The 20,585-nt window shown below is 46.1% G+C and overlaps 1 protein-coding gene and 2 pseudogenes across 1 annotated transcript; all 3 read right to left on the bottom strand.

The window, feature by feature from the left end:
* Positions 1-650: 650 nt before the first annotated feature.
* On the bottom strand, positions 651-8,640 carry LOC119356923 (annotated as a pseudogene).
* A 1,865-nt stretch (positions 8,641-10,505) lies between these two features.
* On the bottom strand, positions 10,506-17,011 carry LOC119356924 (annotated as a pseudogene).
* Positions 17,012-17,151: 140 nt separating this feature from the next.
* On the bottom strand, positions 17,152-20,436 carry LOC119356922 (uncharacterized protein YnbB-like). Its single transcript, XM_037623914.1, has 12 exons — positions 20,169-20,436; positions 19,967-20,077; positions 19,810-19,872; positions 19,602-19,715; positions 19,308-19,457; positions 19,114-19,191; positions 18,823-19,044; positions 18,655-18,741; positions 18,110-18,229; positions 17,833-17,925; positions 17,541-17,699; positions 17,152-17,447 (listed from the first exon to the last, which is right to left on the bottom strand). Exons 1-11 carry the CDS (start codon positions 20,391-20,393, stop codon positions 17,640-17,642), a joined length of 1,323 nt encoding a protein of 440 aa, XP_037479811.1. The 5' UTR covers positions 20,394-20,436; the 3' UTR covers positions 17,152-17,447; positions 17,541-17,639.
* Between the last annotated feature and the right edge of the window lie 149 nt (positions 20,437-20,585).

Below are 20,585 nucleotides of genomic sequence, written 5' to 3'. Positions count from 1 at the left end.
CCAAAATGAAGTGCTGTGACAGTCATCTATTTCTTCTTGAATTGGCAAACTCATACAACAGGTACATCAATTCGAAAGCATTTCTAACTAATTTGTGCAGTTCACACTAGTATCCTAATGAACTGGCAAGTCGATGGCAGAAGCTATCCAGTATGGATGATGCTCTTCCCGCAAAAAAAAAGAAGTATGGGTGATACTCTGGCTTGAAGTTACTCTGCTAATCAATCAGTGCAAGCCTGCTGGACTATTCACAACCTTGAAATATCTCTGCTGCTTTAAATCACTCATCGATTCAATCAAAAGATTTTGTGAGCATGATGGTTCCTGCATTAAGGAATTCCTTGTGTCAGTTAGTTAGCTAGCTAGCACCGTGTCAGATCTGACAGCATCAGTAACAAGCAAATTATGAAGATTACCTAATGATTCCCATGAATCAACACACACTAATCAATAACGAAGATCCTACACATTCCAGAATTGGGAAGTCTTCTAGTACTCCCTCCATTCCAAAATATAGTGCGCCCGCGCTTCCCGAGGTCCAATTTTGACCATAAATTTAACCAATGAGACCAATTGCAGCGGAAGAAAAAAATATATAATTGAAAACTTTTTTCGAATACGAATTCACTGATATATTTTTTGCTCCCGCCGCAATCGGTCTTGATAGTTAAATTTACGGTCAAAGTTGAAGCACGGGGATAGAGGAAGCACTATATTGTGGAATGGAGGGAGTAACAAACAGCCATATGACCTTCAGAACTTCACCCAGGAGCAGAGCCCACTGTGCCCAGGTGTGCCCTCCCTGCATCGACACGTTTCAAGGGAGGAGAGCCATCAATGCATGGGAGAACGCTACTTGATGGCCCAGGCTCTCAAGTCTCAACCTCAAACATGGGGCCCATCAGAGTCAGTTCTGCATTTTAGTACAGGCAACTGACCCGACAGAAGACAGCATATGGATCTCTTAAGGGCCCATCACATGATAGCTCGCTTGTGCTTCCATCCATGAATGTCCGTCCTGTCAGCAAAGATGACCTGATTCAGCGAGCAAACTAATCACTCTTCCATCAAAGCAAAAAAGGAAACTATGCAGATAATAAAACATAGCAAACATAGTGGGATGGTTTAATGTTAAAGCTAAGGCAACCTGCACATCATCATGGCATGGTGTTAGAATTAATCCGAGGCATTCCGTCCATCTACCGAGGACCAAGCAATCACACGAACAAGACATCGAGATTTGTTAACAAGGTTCACCAATATGGCTACATCCCCGGGGCTTGACTATGGGCGCTCCTCCTCGTGATACCGCTACAATACTGCACCCCGCCGCTCGGGCACCGGCACACACCGCCGGTTCCCCCGCGTGCCTGTGCTATTATGTTGGCATAGGTTACATCATGTGTCTACCCCGCTATATATGAGAGGCCTAGGATACAAGTGTCCTACTTGGACACGACTCCATATCATGTCTACACACCATACGACTCCAAGTCCAACTATAACCTAACTTGTACAATAATATTCGACACAACTCTAACACATGGGACCCTTGGAAGTGGTTGAATTCTAATAGCCCCTGGCTGGCATGAACTTCAATAGCCCCTGGCTGACATGACCCTTGGAAGTGGCTCCGATGTCTCAACGAATTCACCATAGCGGTTGTCAACCATGACCTTACAGCTTGGATCTTGCATCTAAAAGGAGATCCAAACCATGAACAATGTCAGCAAATACGTGCGTTAACTAGGCATATGCAGTATACTTGCCCCAAAATTCAGAATATAATCTTGCCTTGAACAAATCGATGGCTCTACGAGTATCAGCTATCCCAGGGTGATTACCCACGAGTAACCGCATGACCTCTGTATGACGGCATCCAGTCTCCTGTCTGATGGCATGCGCAGCGCATGCGCATCCCAGTCAAGGCCACCATTTGCTGCAAGTAAACCTGTGAATAGTTTGACATCCAGGCCAAAACCAGTCCAGACTGTATATAGCTCCAGCGTCCAAACCAATCCAAACCAAAAACTTGTAGCTAGAATTCACGCCAAACCAAACTATACGTATTTCCCACCCAATCCAGCTCAAACTGTTTCCAAGTTTTGGATTAAACCCACAAACTCAAACCATGGAGAAAGCACAGCAGCCGTGTAACTGACTAGTGAGTATGTGCTACTCGGGTGTTGGAACTTGGATACAAACAAACTTGAAGAAGACAGTTGCCGTTCAGGTCATGATCGTTTGCTCAGGGTGTGTTGGTCGCCGGCGTCTCCTGTGTTAGCTAAAACGGACTCCCGGCGCACCGGTCATCACCGCAGACAACAAGACACAGTGGGAGAATGGACACAGAGAATTTGGTCACGGACAAACACCTTACCGCATCGACGGTTTTTCTGTTTTTCTCCTCGAGCACGAACTCGATCCGCTTGGTACAATACACAGGAGACGCGCGTGCACTCATGTGCCACGCCGCGCTCTCACGCACCCCACTCGCACACTCGCCACGTCCCACGCTACACGGCTCGCGCGCCCGACGCGCATGCACGCACTCGACGCAGCCGGCTCGCGCGCCCGACGCCCATGCCACGCTCCCGATGCATGCACACACACGCGCCCGTGCCCTGCACGGATCACTCCTGGCGCACACACACGCGGACAAACGCACACACGCGCATGTGGCCTGCACAGACCGCTCCTGGCACACACGCACGCCGGTCACCACCGTGCCGGTCACGGCTTATTCCCAACATCCTAGGTTCTACGCCGGCGTCGGCGTGGTCATGGATGTCACCCTTGTCGTCGGCGTGGTCATGGAGGTGCAGCAGGTCCAAGTCAAGATCATCTTCTCCCAAGTCAGAGGCGTCCATGGCGCGAGTACGCACGTGGACGAAGCTTGGGCTGGACGATGGATAGATTGACAAGAAGCGACTGAGCGTGCTGGGAAGGCGGTGGCATTTGGACCTTCGCTTTAGACTAATCCATCAATCCGGTCTCAAACCATAGTTTGCAGCAGTTTTCAACCCATAAGTATGCACCCAACCCAAACCTATCCAATCCGTTATTAGCCACAACCCAAACCGATCCAAATTGTTTGTCTATCTAAATCCAGTAGAGACCAAACTAGTGAGACCAAATCAAAAACCAAACCAAAAACTAAGTTTTGATCCAAACTATTCCCAGGTTTAGCTGCAAGCTACAACCAAATCCACATCAGCAACCCATCTAAAGCACCATGTAACAGAGTAGTGAATGACTGGGTGGGGGGAGCATTCGACTCACCGGCTTGGCTACTTCTGGATGTCATACGGTTATCCAAGATGAGGAACAATTTGCACAGAACAGAGTAAGTTGCACCTGCTGTCCCGTATTTGATCTGCCCCCCTGTCTTATAGTTCTGAAAATAAGATGGCCGAAAATATAGTCTTAGTATTCCTGACAGCAAATTTACTTGACGAGATTTACAAAGGTGAAATCATGCAGTTGCTACATGCAAACTGGCATGTGCCGTTTCAAAAATAGGTGCTATCTAATATTAGGGAGAAGAAAAGCTAATAATGCTGCAAATGAAATTAACAGTTGTGACTACGAAAAAAAGAAGCCGTGTAATAGTTACATGTGCAACCGAATCCCCATCAGCAACCCATCCAAAGCACCATGTAATAGAGTGGTGGGTGGCTGGGAGGGGGAGAAATCGACTCACCAGCATGGTTAACTCTGGTTGTCACAAGTTCCAGTATTCGAGCTTGCTGCCTGTCCCTGTCTTCTAGTTCTGAAAATAAGATGGCTAAATATGTAGCCTTAGTATTCTCGACGAGGTCTGCAAAAATGAAATCATGCAGCTGTCTAATATGGGAGAACAAAGTCTAACAATACTGTATATGAAATTAACAGTTGTGACTACGAAAAATGAAGCCGTGTAAAGTTACATGTGCAAACATAGAAGCATGGAAATGGACTATATGTGCCATGCAAATTAAACCAAGCAACCCAGGGCACTCCCTCCTTTAACAAACAAAAAACAAAAAGGAAAGTGGCTTCATACACTGTGAATGAGATGATGAATTGAGGAGCGGAAGTTGATTTTGCATGCCCTCACCTGTAGATATCGACTTGAAATATATGTGGCACCCTCAAGCGGTTACTTGGATATGGTACGGCTTAGATTGCCTACTTCTGCAATGACACCAGTAAATCTTCAGATTTCATACGCTAGCTAGGTTTCAAAAAGTGAGTGTTACTTACCTCAACAGATAAACAAGGGTTTGCTTCTTTTAATTTCTCGGCTTCCTCTTTTATTTCACGGCTGCAGCAATCACTTACGTCTAGTATTAGCAGTGAAGTGGGGAAGTCCTCCTTGGGCGGCAGTGATTGGATTCCATCACAGTCTGCGATCGAAAGTTTCCTGAGAGAAGAAAGGCCATATAGCCGAGGGAGAGATCGCAGTTTGCAGCATGTGAAATATAGACTTTGGAGGCAGGTGAGAAGATGAAGCGCTTCTTCTTGCTCTTCCGTGACGGTTTCAGTCACCTCATCATAATAGAACCTTAATGTGTGAAGGGTAGCGGCCAGGCGTCTGCAAATAGGAGCAATAAGCACTGCCGAGATGCTAGTCACCTCCATGTATTCCAGTCGGAATGAACCTGGATGCGATGATTTGCTAATTGCCACCTCCGGGATCAGACCTGCTGCTACAGAGATATTTTCTTCGTCCAAAGATTTATCATGAGCTGCCAATTCCTTTAGGACGACTGCATCGAACCATTCTGCAGAGAATATGCTGGCGCAGCCTATGGCAACTAGTTCTCTCAGGGATTTCATCCTTTGGAGGTCTGACACTGACAATGAGACATGTGGTGAACTAAAAATTCTTATGACCTCCACTCTATCCATATTTTGGAAGGCCAAAGCACCCTTATACCCATCAGCAGACAAATACTTTCCATCATATGACAAACTTGCCTGAAACCCATATCCCACACATAACTCTGTCAGTGTAGAAGTTTGAGGCAGAGGGGGTATCTGAGACAACTTTGGGCAATTAATAATATCAAGTCGACAAAGGTTGGTACAACATTCCAAGAAGGAAAACGAGGACAGACGGGGGCAATAGTGGCATACAATGCTTTCAAGCCTTGAAAACAAAGGGCTATTGTCCCCCCCGACCCATTCCCCAAGTTCTGGCATATTCTCAATCTTAACTGTTTTCAGGTACATAAAACTTCTCTCTGTAAGACCACCAAATCCTGGTCCAAACACATGCATCCCAGCAATATTCTCCAGTTTGAGGTTGGTGAGCTGTGGTAACTGCTCAAAAGGTGGAAGAGTGTCCCAAGATATACCATTCAGATGTAGAGACTCCAGCCTTTTTATGCTAATGTCACTGCACAACCAGCTAGGACCAACGGCAAAACCATAATTTGTAATGCCAAGCTCTCTAAGATTTGGGGGTGGTTGAAGACCCTCGAGAACATCACCATCTGTAATCTGTTGCCCTGCACCCCAAATTAGTTTCAATTCTTTCAGATTTCTTTTATCCTTCAGTTTAGCATCATTAGCTTCTCTTTTGGATGCCACGGTTTCAAGATTATATATAGCAAGCTGCCCAACAAGCTCTGTCAATTCCCCCAGCTGGCTCAGTTCAAATCCAACACTTTCCTTCTTAACACGAAATTCTCTTAGCTCCTGTAACCACTTCATCTTTCCGATCTCAGGGATACGGGAATGGAATTCTTTGGAAGAATAAATATGGCGTAAGCTCACGAGGCGGCTAATGCTTTTAGGAAAGAAAATTATATGATCGTGCCAATCAAAGAGGTCCAAGAATCTCAAGTGGTAAAATCTTGGTAATGTCCTAGGTGAATGCTTATTATCTTTCTCACCAAGAGGCACTATGAGTTCAAGGTATTGGAGGTGGATAAGATTGGAAAAACTTTCTGGCAAATATTCTGGAAGGCTAGCTATAAATAGAACCCGGAGACTCTTTATTCCTTCAAATGCATCTCTCAGAATATAACCTCTTTCTGAGTCATATAATTGAAAAACCATCAAAGTACGCAAATTTCCAATGTCTATTACACTCTTCAGTTTACATATTTCTTGACAAAAACTTTCATCATATTTATCTTCTATAGTGATCGATAAGTGCCGAATAGATTGTGGGATGTCACTGACTCTAAAACTTAAACTACTTATATTCACACACTCTTGTGATGAAACATTCCGAGATAGTTCATGCAATAAATCATGCATCACGTAGTATTCATCACCATCACTATCACTATCCTTTATGAGAAAACCATTGTCCACTAGTTCGTCTAAGTAATTCTTGTCGTTTTGGCAATTTGGGTCTACAATACCCATTGCAATCCAGAAATTAGTGATTTTTTTCAAATCATAAAACCTGTAATCTTCTGGGAAGAGGGCACAATAAAAGAAGCATTTCTGCAGATGAAAAGGAAGGTAGTTATAGCTGATTTGCAGAGACGGCAAAATATCATCATCATTTTTTGCACTTTGCCATTCATTCTTTTCAAGAATTCCCATCCAATATTCCCAAGACATGTTTTTCTTCAACAACCGACCAACTGTATTTGCTGCAAGTGGCGAACCCTTCAGTTTCTTTGCAATATCTCTTGCAACATTTACTAAGTCATCATCATAAATCCTGGGTTTGTTACGACCAAACATGCATGCTTCAAACAGTGCAAAGAAGGCATCAGGCTCTAAACCATGCAGTTCTATTGGATCAGTTGTTTTGACCATGTGTGCTACAGCTGGCAATCGAGTTGTGACAAGAACCATGCTGCCCTTGGTTCCCCCTGTTGTGAATGGGGCTAATAGGTTTTTCCAATCACGCTCACTCTTGCATGTCCACACATCATCCAAGACAATTAAGAACCTATTGGAGTCCAGTCTCTCTGAAATGGCTCTTTGAAGTTGGTCTAAATTTGTTGGTTCAACTGTGCTGGCATTAGTGATAGCATTAGTTACAGGTATGCAGCCAAGAATCTCCCGGGTGAGCCTAATCACATCAAAATTAGTTGAGACACATACCCAGACTCTGACAGGGAAGTGTCCCTTGACCGCTTCATCATTATACAAGTGTTGGGTGAAGGTCGTCTTGCCGATGCCCCCAGGCCCAACAAAAGGCAGGACAGAGAGGGTTTTATCATGGTAAGTGCCACTGGTGAGTGCATTTATAGTTTGCTCAAAAATGTCACTCCTTCCATACAGTTTTCTATCTTGTGGAACTATGGAGCCAGTGGGAGGCCTTTCAGTGGTGACATGTGTGCTTAATGCAATGCTACTCTGGTTTGCAGTTTTGACTTTGAGCAGGTCAGAGACAAGTATGCATATGGAGTTCATCTCCTCTATTACGGACTTGATTTTCTTGGACATGGCTATTCTGTTGAATGGCAACTTAATATCAACATCGCCATCATCATTACTGGTACCAGGCTTGTCTTCACTGTTGGTAGCAGCAGCAGCAGCAGCAACTGCAGGAGGCTCATCACCTTGAGTGCGTGGAGATGAAAAGCACGGGAGGCAGTTACCGAGGGTGTAGCGAGCAACATGGCGTCCATGGATGGAGTGACCCTTGATTCCGCCGCCCACCTCCGCAGCAGCCTCCTTGGTACCATCGATCTCGTCCTGGGTGGGTGAATCATGGATTATTTTAGACAACGTGTGACACCTAGATCTCTACATCGCGGATTCTATATTTCTATTACTGACCGGCACCTCGATTTCTACATAGCAAGTTAGCAACTCACCTGGATCATGAAGTAGTGGAGCTCATCGAGCACGTCCTCGGCCTCGTCGGCCTTGTTGCTCAGCGTCCCCAGAAGTCCGCGCAGGCCAGGATCGTCGCCCACGTCCCTGCCCACGGATGCGGACAACAGCGCCTGTGTGTACATCAGCTGGTTCTTGGCGGTCAGGAAGTTGCTGCCGAGCTCGGAGCTGGCCATGTAGGTAGATACCAGCCCGTCGGACAGCTTGGTGAGCACCTTACCGACGAGCCAGTTGGCCACGCCAACAGCCATCTTCATCTCCATGGCAGTCGCTCAGCGGGGTGCTGCTCCGTTGACTGAAATCTCTTTGGGTTAATGGGAGCTGCTGGTGGTGGTAGTGTTTGCAAAGAAGACTTGGTGGGTCGTTTTATGTCTGCAAGATTCATTATCTCGACCTTGCAAAGCTCCAATACATACAATATAAAACGGTTAAGGACGCACCGGTGCACCTGCTCCAGGAGGAAGCATCCAATGAAGCGGAGTAAATTATGTGAGCCAACGCGCTTCGCTCTGAACCCAACGACTCCATGCTGCAACCAATCTTGCTTCATTGCGTACACACACACGCTCCATGCTTAAGTTATGGCAGGAAATGTAGAAATACGCACCCTCATACGGCAGCAAATTAGTAGTATAGTAGGCGATTTAGTAAACAGAAAATGACTAACAGTAACATAACTTGAGCATGTCACGTAATTAAGAGAACCTGATAATCAAAAGACACACAGTACGTACTTGTAAAATGTAAAAATGGCACCCATGTCAGGAAATGGACACCTCTATCTATGGTGACTGTGCAAGAACAACACGTGAAGGTGTCAGGGACGAGGCTGATGCGGCGGCAAGAGGTAAGCACGATGACGTTTGCTACTTGAGCTTAGGAGGAACCCTAGCTAGGAGGGAGCAATCGACCAGAGGAGGATGGCGTACAAAACTCATCCCAACTATTGAGTGACAAAATTTCAAGTATTTGCATTCACGCCTTTTAGAAAGAGCCGCTAAATTAAATTCTCTTTTAGGCGAAGGAAGTATATATATAAACATAAGCGAAGTGTATCCTTTGGTACACAAAGCATCCTTCAAAATGAAGTGATGTGACCATCTGTAAAGATCAAACTTTGAATTTGAGGGATTCTCCAGCCATGTGTTCTCCGCGAAATTTAAACATTGGAAGAGTACCATCATTCATCACTTATCTTACTCTACTCCATTGATGTTTATTTTTCTGCAATCTGTTTTCACTACATCAGCTTTCTGAATTTGTGACACATCACAGTAGCGACAGTGGAGTGTGGGATGGATGGGAAAACCTGGGGGCGCACGATGGCGGCCTCGGCGCCGACGACGTGGGCGAAGACGGAGTCGAGCGCCTCCCGGCCGCCGGCGTCGTCGTGGCCGTACCCCGTCGACCCGCCAAAGTGCTGCAGTTTGCAGGTAACTATGAGCAGCAGGGGACGGGGATACGAGGGGTTACGTGCGGGGCGACGCGGGCGGCGCGGAAGGCGGCGGAGACGCGGGAGAAGTTGAGGGCGAGGGCGCGGTCCACCTCCCGGAACTCCGCCTGCAGCGACTCCACCGCACGGGCCACCTCCGGGTGGAACGCGCACGCGCACGGCCGCACCGCCCGCCTGCCGCCCCGCGGGGCGCGAGGCCGCCGCGCGACGAAGGGGGAGGAGGTCAGGGTGGCGGTGGCTGCGGCCGTCGACATCGCCGGCGGCCGGCGACAGCTTGGGATGTGAAACTGAAAGCTTATCCTGGGTCAGATCGCGGGCGTGGAGCACCGAGGGACACATCGCACAGGTGAAACAAACAACTTGGCATTCAGATTATCGTAACACCTTTGGCATCCTGTGCATTGGCACCACTAAGCTGTAAAATGGGCGATTGATTCTGTAGGGTCTGCTGGAGCCTGCGGCGGTGAAGAAGCTTGTGCCGGAGGAGGCGGGCGGCGAAACTAATCATATATAGTGACAAGAATAGACAGAGGTACTACTTATCTTTGACCAGGAAAATCAAGTACTCCATGAAGTTAAACCAGGTAGGCAGGTACAATAATCTTCATAAAAAGTACTCCCTCCGTCCCATAGTGTCAAAAACGTTCTTATATTGTGGGACGGAGGGAGTAGAACATTTTTTTTCTGTGAAAAATGTGTATGAGCAGACTCTGCAAACTGATTTGGGCAATTAAGTGGCAAAGTTGAAATATAACATCATAAAAAAATCGCCCTAACACTTCAGCAACATGCATTCATTCTACACAAAAGAACCCCCAAAATAAAGTGCTGTTCTGTGACAGTCATCTATCTCTTCTTGAATTGGCAAACTCATACAACAGGTACATCGGTTTGGAAGCATTTCTAACTAATCCATTCAGTTCAAACTGGTATCCAGTATATATGGACAATGCTCTGCCTTGAAGTTGCCCTGCTAATCAATCAGTGCAAGCCTGCTGAACTCTTCACAAACTTGAAACACATCTGCTGCTTTTAGATCACTCGTCGATTCAACCAAAAGATTTTGTGAGCATGATGGTTCCTGGATCAAGGAAATCCTTGTGTCAGTTATTTAGCTAGCTAGCACCGTGTCAGATCTGACAGCATCAGAGCATCAGTAACAAGAAAATTATGAAGATTACCTGATGATTCCCATCAATCAACACACACACACACACACACACACACACCAATCAGTCATAGTTAACGAAGAACCTACCTATTCAAGAAACGGGAAGTCTTCTGGTAACAAACCGTGACATTCAGAACTTCACCCAGGACAAGAGCCCACTGTGTCCATTGCGTTCCTTCCTTCATCGATATGTTTCAAGGGAAGAGCCATTAGTGCAAGGGAGGAGAGGGCGTATTTGATGCCCCAGGTTCTCAACCTTAAATCTGTTGCCCATCAAAGCCTGTTCTGCATTTTAGTACAAGTAACTGACCTGACAGTAGACATCATACGGATCTCTTAAGGGCCCCGTCACATGATAGCCCACTTGTGCTTCCATCCTCCCTTGCACTCCCCGATAGCGAAAATGGCCTGATTCAAGTGAACGGACTAATTACTCTTGCATCAAAGCAAAAAGGGAAACTATGCAGATAACAAAACATCGCCAAAAATAAGTATTTAGGACAATTTAATGTTAAAGTTAAGGAAACCTGCACAATTTCATGGCGTGGAACCCTCAGAAGTAGTTGAATTCGAATAGCCCTTGGCTGGCATGACCTTTACTAGAAACGGCAAGAGCTGATAAGAAACCTGCTTTTACTGCCTCTCCAACAACTTGCGGAGAAAGAAACAAGCCTTGAAACAGGTCGCATAACATGGCCAGGTGCTGACCTAAACTCCACCCCAACGCCAGGTGCAGCTGATAGGCAAGCTGCAGCTGCGGTAACCAAATCTTTCTTCCTAGCAACATAACCGCCACAAGGCACAATGGTACCACCGGGGTTCTTCATCAAGCTACTCGCTATCAGATCCTCTCCCTGCCATGCAAATTCCTGATTAGGTAAAATCCTCTCTGTCATTCCTATGAATATATGATGATGACCATCATGAACACACCACCATTGAAGGCTCTGATGTCTCAACGAATTCACCATAGCGGTTGTCAACCATGACCTTGTAGTTTGGATTTTGCATCTAAGAGGAGATCCAAACCATGAACAATGTCAGCAAACACGTGAGTTTACTAGGTATGCAATATACTTGCTCCAAAATTCAGAATATAATCTTGCCTTGATCAACTCGATGGCTCTACAGTAACTGCACGACCTCTGTATGAGCGCACATCCAGTCTCCGGTCCGATGGCATGCGCATCCCAGTCGAGGCCACCATCTGCTGCGAGCTACAACTGAACCCACATCAGCAACCCATCTAAAGCACCATGGAACACAGAGTAGTGGGTGGCTGGGAGGGGGAGAAATCGACTCACCGGCTTGTCTACCTCCGGATGTCAGACGGTCATCCAAGATGAGGCACAACTTGCACAGAACAGAGTAAGTTGCACCTGCTGTCCCGTATTCAACCTGGCTGCCTGTTATATAGTTCTGAAAATAAGATGGTCGAATATAGTGTTAGTATTCCTGACAGCAAACTTTTTACTTGACGGGGTTTACAAAGGTGAAATCATGCAGCTGCTACATATGCAAACTGGAATGGGCCATTTCATAAACAGGGTGCTCTCAAATACGAGGAAGAACAAAGCTAACAATACTGTATATATGAATTAACAGTTGCGACTATGAAAATAGGAGCCGTGTACTAGTAGATACATGGGCAAACGTAGAAGCATGGGAATGGACTATATTTTGCATGCCCTCACCTGCAGATATCGACTTGAAATACATGTGTGACTCCATATGCATTTTGTTGTACAACGCCTTGGATAGCGTACTGCTACGATTGCCTACTTCTGCAATGACACGAGTAAATCATGAGATTTCAGAAACTAGCTAGGTGTCAAAAAGTGAATGCTACTTACCTCAACAGATAAACAAGGGTTTGATTCTTTTAGTTTCTCCACCTGCTCTGCTGTACATTTTAGTACAAGTAACCGACCTGGCAGAGGAATAGCACACTTGTGCTTCCATCCATGAATGCCCCGTCAGCAAAAATGATCTGATTCAAGTGAACGGACTAATCAGTCTTATATCAAAGCAAAAAAGGAAAGTATGCAGATAACAAAACATAGCAAAAAAAGAAAGACTTTGGGACAATTTAATGTTAAACTGAAGGCAACCTGCACAATATTCCCTGTGGAACCCTCGGAAGTGGTTGAACTCAAAAATATCTCTGTGGAAAGTATAAGACTGTCACTTGCAATTGGATGCATAATTTCTTAGGAGAGCCAAGAACTGATAAGCAGACTATTTTTACTGCCTTTCCAACAATTTGCTAGATTCAAAAAATGAGTGTTACGTACCTGACGAACAAATAAACAAGGGTTTGCTTCTTTAAGTTTCTGGGCTTGCTCTTTTATCTCACGACTGCAGCCACTTACGTCTAGTAACAGCAGTGAAGCGGGGAGGTCCTCCTTGGACGGCAGTGACTGGATTCCATCACATTTGAAGATCGAAAGTTCCGTGAGAGAAGAAAGGCCATATAGCCGAGGGAGAGACCGCAGTTTGCAGCTTGTAAAATCTAGACTTTGGAGGGAGGTGAGAAGATTAAGTGCTTGCTCTTGCTCTTCCGTGAAAGTTTCAGTCACCTGATCATCACAGAACTCTAATTTGTGAAGGATAGCGGCAAGGCGTCTGCAAATGGGAGCAATAAGCACCGCTGAGATGCTCTCCACCACCATTTCTTCCAGTTGGAATGAACCTGGATGCAGTGAGTTGCTCATTGCCACCTCTGGGATCAGACCTGCTGCTACAGAGATATTTTCTTCGTCCAAAGATTTGTCATGGACTGCCAATTCCTCAAGGACGACTGGATTGAACCATTCTGCAGAGAACATGCTGCCGCAACCTGTGGCAATTAGTATTCTCAGGGACTTCATCTTTTGGAGGTCCGACACTGACAATGAAACGTGTGGTGACCCACGAATATATATAGCCTCTACTCTATCCATATTTTGGAAGGCCAACGGGCCCTCATAGTCTTTAGCAGACAAATACTTTCCATCATACGTCAAACCTCTGGAAAACTCTTTGTTCACAGAACAGTCTGTTAGTGTAGAACTACGAGGCAGAGGGGGTAATTGAGACAACTTTGGGCAATCAACAATACGGAGTCGACAAAGGTTGGTACAACACTCCAAGAAGAAAAACGAGGATATAAGGGGGCAATGGAGGCATACGATGCTTTCAAGCCTTGAAAACAAAGGGCCATTGGGTCCCTCGACCCATTCCTCAAGCTCTCGCATATTCCAGATCTCTATTCTCTTTAAGTGCATAAAACTTCTTTCTGTAAGACCACAAAATCCAGGCCCAAACACACGCATCCCAGCAATATTCTTCAGTTTGAGGTTGGTGAGATGTGGTAACTGCTCAAAAGATGGAAGAGTGTCCCAAGATATACCCTCCAGATGTAGGGACTCCAACCTTTTTATGCTAATGTCACTGCACAACCAGCAAGGACCAGCAGCAAAACCATAATTTATAATGCTAAGCTTGCTAAGATTAGGGGGTGGTTGAAGACCCTCAAGAACATCACCATCTATAGTCTGTTCCCCTCGACCCCAAACTAATTCCAATTCTTTCAGATTTCTTTTATCCTTCAGTTTAGCATCATTAGCTTCTTTTTTGGATGCCACGGTTTCAAGATTGCATATACCAAGCTGCCCAAGCTCTGTCAGTTCCCCCAGCTGGCTCAATTCAAATCCAACACTTTTTTTCTTAACATCAAATTCTCTTAGCTCCTGCAACCATTTCATCTTTCCGACCTCAGGAATACCGGAATGGAATTCTTTGGAAGAATAAATATGGCGCAAACTCATGAGGCGGCTAATGTTTTTAGGCAAAATTACATTACATTCCCAACCAAGCCAACCATCGAGGTCCAAGAATTTCAAGTGGTAAAATCTTGGTAATGTCCTAGGTGGATACAGGCAAAGGAGCGCATCACTAGGTGGCATGATTGTAAGGTATTGGAGGTGGATAAGATTTGAAAAGCTTTTTGGCAAACTGCCTGGGAGACTAGGTATAAATAGAACTCGAAGACTCTTTATTCCTTCAAATGCATCTCTCAGAATATCACCTGTTTCTGCATCATGTGGTCCAAAAACCATCAAAGTACGCAAATTTCCAATGTCTATTACACTCCTCAGTTTACATATTTCTCGACCAAAACTTTCATCATATTTATCTTCTACGGTGATTGATAAGAGCCGAATAGATTGTGGTATGTCGTTGACTCTGAAACTTAAACTACTTATGTTCACACACTCTTGTGACGAAACATTCCGAGACAGTTCATGCAATAAATCATGCATCACATAGTATTCACCATTCCTATCACTATTTTTTATGAGAAAACCATTGTCCACTAGTTCGTCTAAGTAATTCTTATCATTTCGGCAACTTGAATCTACAATGCCCATTGCAATCCAGAAATTAGTGATTTTTTCTAAATCATAAAACTTGTAATCTTCTGGGAAGAGGGCACAATAGAAAAAGCATTTCTGCAGATGGAAATGAAGGTAATTATAGCTGATTTCTAGGGATGGCAAAATATCATCATCATTTTTTGCACTTTGCCATTCATTCTTTTCAAGAATTCCCATCCAATATTCCCAAGAGATGTTTTTCTTCAACAGTCGACCAACTGTATTTGCTGCCAGTGGCGAACCCTTTAGCTTCTTTGCAATATCTCTTGCAACATTGACCAAGTCATCATCATAAAGCCTGGGTTGTTATGACCAAATATACATGATTCAAACAGTGCAAAGAAGTCATCAGGCTCTAAACCATGCAACTCTATTGGATCAGTTGTTTTGACCATTTTGTGCTACAGATGGCAATCGAGTTGTAACAAGAATCATGCTGCCCTTGGTTCCCACTGTTGTGAATGGGGCCAATAGGTTTTCCCAATCGCGTACACTCTTGCAAGTCCACATATCATCCAACACAGTTAAGAACCTTCTGGAGTCCAGTCTCTCTGCAATGGCTGTCTGAAGTTGGTCTAAGTTTGTTGGTTCAATTGTGCTTGTGTTAGTTCCAGGTATGCAGCCAAGTATCTCCCTGGTGAGCCTAATCACATCAAAATTAGTTGAAACACATAGCCAGACCCTGACAGGGAAGTGCCCCTTGATTCTTTCATCATTATACAGGTGCTGTGTGAAGGTCGTCTTTCCGATGCCCCCAGGGCCAACGAAAGGCAGAACATAGAGGGTTTTATCATGGTAGGTGCCACCGGTGAGTGCATTTACAGTTTGCTCAAAAATGTCATTCCTTCCATACAGTTTTCTATCTTGTGGAACTATGGAACCAGTTGGAGGCCTTTCAATGGTGACATGTGTGCTTAATGCAATGCTACTGTGGTTTGCAGTTTTGACTTTGAGCAGGTCAGAGACAAGCAGGCATATGGAGTTCATCTCCTCTATGACAGACTTGATTTTCTTGGACATGGCTACTCTGTTAAATGGCAACTTAATATGTTCACTATGTAGCTCACTGGTGGCAGCAGCATCAGAAAATGCAGGAGGCTCGTCACCTAGAGTGCGCGGAGATGAAAAGCACGGAAGGTAGTTGCCGAGGGTGTAGCGAGCAACATGGCGTCCATGGACCGAATGGCCCTTGATGCCGCCGCCCACCTCCGCAGCAGCCTCCTTGGTGCCATCGATCTCGTCCTGGGTGGGTGAATCATGAAGCATTTTAGACAACGGCGCCTAGATCTCTACATCACAGATTATATTACTGTTTCAGCACCTCGATCTCTACATAGCAACTCACCTGGATCATGAAGTAGTGGAGCTCATCAAGCACGTCCTCGGCTTCGTCGGCCTTCTTGCTCAGCGTCCCCAGAAGTCCGCGCAGGCCAGGATCGTCGCCCACGTCCCTGCCCACAGATGCGGACAGCAGCCCCTGTGTGTACATCAGCTGGTTCTTGGCGTTCAGGAAATTGCTGCCGAGCTCGGAGCTGGCCATGTAGGTGGACACCAGCCCGTCGGACAGCTTGCTGAGCACCTTGCCGACGAGCCAGTTGGCCGCGCTGACGGCCATCTTCATCTCCATGGAGCTCAGCAGGGTGCTCCGGCTTTCGGTCAGTAGAAGACTTGGTGGGTCGTTTTATGTCTGCAAACCTTGGAAAGCTCCAATACATATACAATATAAAAACAGTAAAAGATCCAAGAGGAAGCATCCAATGAAGCGCGGAGTAAATTATGTGACTCCATGCTTAAGTTATGGCAAGAAAATGCTTAAGTTATGGCAAGAAATGTAGAGATACGCACCCTCATACGGCAGCAAATTACTGTAGTAGCATAACTTGAGCAAACGGGACGTGCGGTGGTCGGGACATTAGTGTGGGTCAGGTAATTAAGGGCACCCGATAGTCAAAAGTCAGACAGTACGTGCTTGTAAAATGTAAAAATGGCACCCACGTCAGGAAATTTACACCATCGTGACTGTGTGCAAGAACACCACGTGAAGGTGTCCGGGGCAAGAGGTTACCACTATGAGCATGATGGGGAAGGAGCAACAATCCACTATGACAGGGTGATACATCACAAATTTGTTCATAGAGCAGATGTTCAGGCCTAGTTGCCATATAAACACGGCACCATGTTCACGCTCTGCACTATCAAGATCTGAACTATCAAGCAACAAAATTTGAAATATAAAAGCATAAAAAAGAATCGCCCTAACAATTCAGCAATGCAGATCCGCTGTACGCAAATGAAACCTCCAAAATGAAGTGCTGTGACAGTCATCTATCTCTTGTTGAATGAATGGGCAAACCCATACAAATGGTAGTACATGGCACACACCACTTTCAAAGCATTTCTAACTAACCCACTACAGTTTAGGGTGTGGAATCCTAATCAACTGCCGAGTTGATCACATAAGCTATCCAAAATCAATGATGCTCCGGCTTCAACTTACTCTGGCAATCTATTGATGCACAATGCAGCCTGCTGAATTATTCACAGCCTTGAAACCTGTTGCCTTAAATCACCGATAGGTTCAACCAAGAGAATTTTGTGGCCATGATGGTTCCTGCATTAAGTAAAGAATTCCTTTTGTTAGTCAGCACCGTGTCAGATCTAGCAGCATCAATGAGAAAAGATTACCCAATGATTAAGTACTCACTAGTCAATTATACTTCTATAAATGGAAGTCTTTTGGTAACATAACAAATGGCTACGTGACCTCCATTCCAGAAATGGGATATAGTTCTGGTAACAACAGCTATATGACCTTGAGAACTTCACCCAGGACAAGAGCCCATTGTGTCCAATGCGTTCCTCCCTGCATCGATACGTTTCAAGGGAGAAGAACCATCAGTGCAAGGGACGAGAAGGCGTATTTGATGCCCCAGGCTCCCCACCCAGAGTCTGTCGTGCATTAGCACAAGTAATCAGGATGCCAATTCTCAGCTTACCTGACAGAAGACAGCGTATGGATCTCTTAAGGGCCCGTCACATGATAGCTCGCTTGTGCTTCCATCCATGAATGTCCCATCAGCAAAAATGACCTGATTCAAGTGAACTAATCACTGTTGTATCAAAGTACAAAAAGGAAACTACGCAGATAGCAATAACATAGCATCAGTTAGAGAAAAATAGTAAATACATGGAATAAACTGCCGTCAAATATATTGTTCAAAAAATAGCTTAAACAATAAGCACATATTTATAGAGGAGGGTATACAAACACACCTCTGAAGCATAACCAGGAGTTTCCCCAGCGGTTGGCTTAATAAATGATCCTACTGGGCAGGTTTGTTGGACAACTTCACAGAATGCTATGAGTCTCTCCCTGTTGCCAAGCTCTACTGCCTGCGAGTATAACAAAAAATATTGTTGTTTCCTTGGTCTTAAAAATGCCGTGACATGGTAACACTGACAGGCACAGAGTCTAATGATTTAAAGAGATTGCTTGACCATCTGTAAAGATCAAACTTTGAATTTGAGGGATTCTCCAGCCATGTGTTCTCCGCGAAATTTAAACATTGGAAGAGTACCATCATTCATCACTTATCTTACTCTACTCAATTGATGTTTATTTTTCTGCAATCTGTTTTCACTACATCAGCTTTCTGAATTTGTGACACATCACAGTAGCTATGCTGATTTATCCAAAAATAAGTTGTAATGTTGTATCATGCATGGATACTGTCATATTTGCTTGTGTGGACACTCATGTGCTAGTGAATTAATGTTAAAGCCTTTTCAGACTAATCAAAGTTAAACTTAAAAGCAACCTGCACAATATCATGGCGTGGCGCCCTTGGAAGTGGTTGAACTCTATAGCCCTTGGCTGACATGACTTCTGCAATTAGCAAACCACCCTGTGGATAGTATAAGACTGTTACTTGCAATTAGTATATGCATAATCTCCTAGAAAATTCAAGAACTAGGAAGCAACCTACTTTTACTGCCTCTCCAACCATCTGCGGAGCAAGAAACAAGCCCTGAAACATTGCTCGCATAACATGTCCAGGTGCGGACCCAAACTCCACCCCAAGGCCCGGTGCGGATAGGCGAGCTGCAGCTGCGGCAACCAAATCTTTCTTCCCAGCAACGTAGCCACCACAAGGCGCGATGGTACCACCGGGGTTCTTTATCAAGCTACCGGCAATCAGATCTGCTCCCTGATATGAAATGCGCAATTAGGTAAGACTGCTCTGTTACTCATATGATGATGAACATCGTGAACATACCACCATTGGAGGCTCTGATGTCTCAACAAATTCACCGTAGCAGTTGTCAACCATGACCTTGCAGTTTGGATTTTGCATCTGAAGGGAAACCCAAAACATGAAGAATTTCAGTACGTACTACACAGTACATACATGAGTTAAGTATAGATAGAGAATACTCTGCTCCCCTCAAAATACACATGATATAATCTTGCCTTGATCAAATCAATGGCTCTACGGATATCAGCTACGCCCAGGCTCTTGCGCCACGAGTAACCGCAGGACCTCTGTATGAGCGCGCACCCGGTCTCTGGTCCGACGGCACACGCAAGAGCATCCCAGTCAAGGCCACCATCTGCTGCGAGCTACAACTGAATCCACATTAGCAAGCCATCCAAAAGCACAATGTAACACACCAGAACAGCAGAGGCAAAGTAACACAGAGTAGCACAATGTAACTTGAATGTAACACAGAGTAGCAGATATCTGGAGGGGAATAATCGGCTCACCGGAACTTCTCGGTATGTAACTCCAAAGTCCTTAAGCGATCCTACATTGGCCGAACCTCTGATCCCAATGACCTCCTCCAGGGTGTCATATGGAGGCCCGGCGACCGCCAAGAGCTGCAGTAGGAGTTGTCTGTCATGAGTTCTCACAGTCCAGCAGAAACAACGCCAAAATTTGGCGTTTCGGTTCAGTCGTGTCCATATTGATTACCTCGTGTCCGGGACGCAGCAGCGCGAACAGAGCGCAGGCGATGGCATGCGTGCCGGAGAAGAACTGGCAAACCAAAGAGCAAGAAGAAGAGTTCAGTTCGTCACTAGGAGCTCAGCTCAGTCAAGCGCCGCAATGGAATGTGGAGTAGCGGGGGAACCTGGGGGCGCACGATGGCGGCCTCGGCGCCGACGACGTGGGCGAAGACGGAGTCGAGCGCCTCCCGGCCGCCGGCGTCGTCGTGGCCGTACCCCGTCGAACCACCAAAGTGCTGCAGTTCACACACAGGCGCACGCGCGTCAGGGAGCAGGAGCAGGAGGCAGCGGGGGTACAGAAAGAGCGGGGTGGAGGTCTCGGGTTACGTGGGGAGCGACGCGGGCGGCGCGGAATGCGGCGGAGACGCGGGAGGAGTTGAGGGCGAGGGCGCGGTCCACCTCCCGGAACTCCGCCTGCAGCGACTCCACCGCGCGGGCCACCTCCGGGTGGAACGCGCACGGCCGCACCGTCCGCCTGCCGCCCCGCGGGGCGCGAGGCCGCCGCGCGAAGGGGGAGGAGGTCAGGGTGGCGGTGGCTGCAGCCGTCGACATCGCCGCCGGTGACAGCAACCCACCCGCTTCGGATGTCAAACTGAAAGTTTATCCACGGTGGTCGGCCGCTTCACCACTGCAGTTCTCGTCTCCCAGGCCCGGCCCAACGCATTCCACCTAGGCCCGGCCCAAACGCATTCCACATAGGCCCGGCTCAGTTCTGGCATTTAGGGTGATGCTTCAAGCTTCCCT

Source organism: Triticum dicoccoides, chromosome 2A (genome assembly GCF_002162155.2).
Source record: "Triticum dicoccoides isolate Atlit2015 ecotype Zavitan chromosome 2A, WEW_v2.0, whole genome shotgun sequence".
In the NCBI taxonomy this organism is placed as follows: Eukaryota; Viridiplantae; Streptophyta; class Magnoliopsida; order Poales; family Poaceae; genus Triticum; species Triticum dicoccoides.
Note: the sequence above shows the minus strand (reverse complement) of the source record. Positions and strands in the feature narration are given on the sequence as shown.

Coding starts and splice junctions, on each gene's coding strand:
- LOC119356922 (XM_037623914.1), bottom strand. CDS start 20,393: ATGTCGACGGCTGCAGCCACCGCCACCCTGACCTCCTCCCCCTTCGCG. Junction 20,078..20,168: donor CCGCCCGCGTCGCTCCCCAC/GTAACCCGAGAC, acceptor TGTGAACTGCAG/CACTTTGGTGGTTCGACGGG. Junction 19,458..19,601: donor TTACATACCGAGAAGTTCCG/GTGAGCCGATTA, acceptor ATTCAGTTGTAG/CTCGCAGCAGATGGTGGCCT.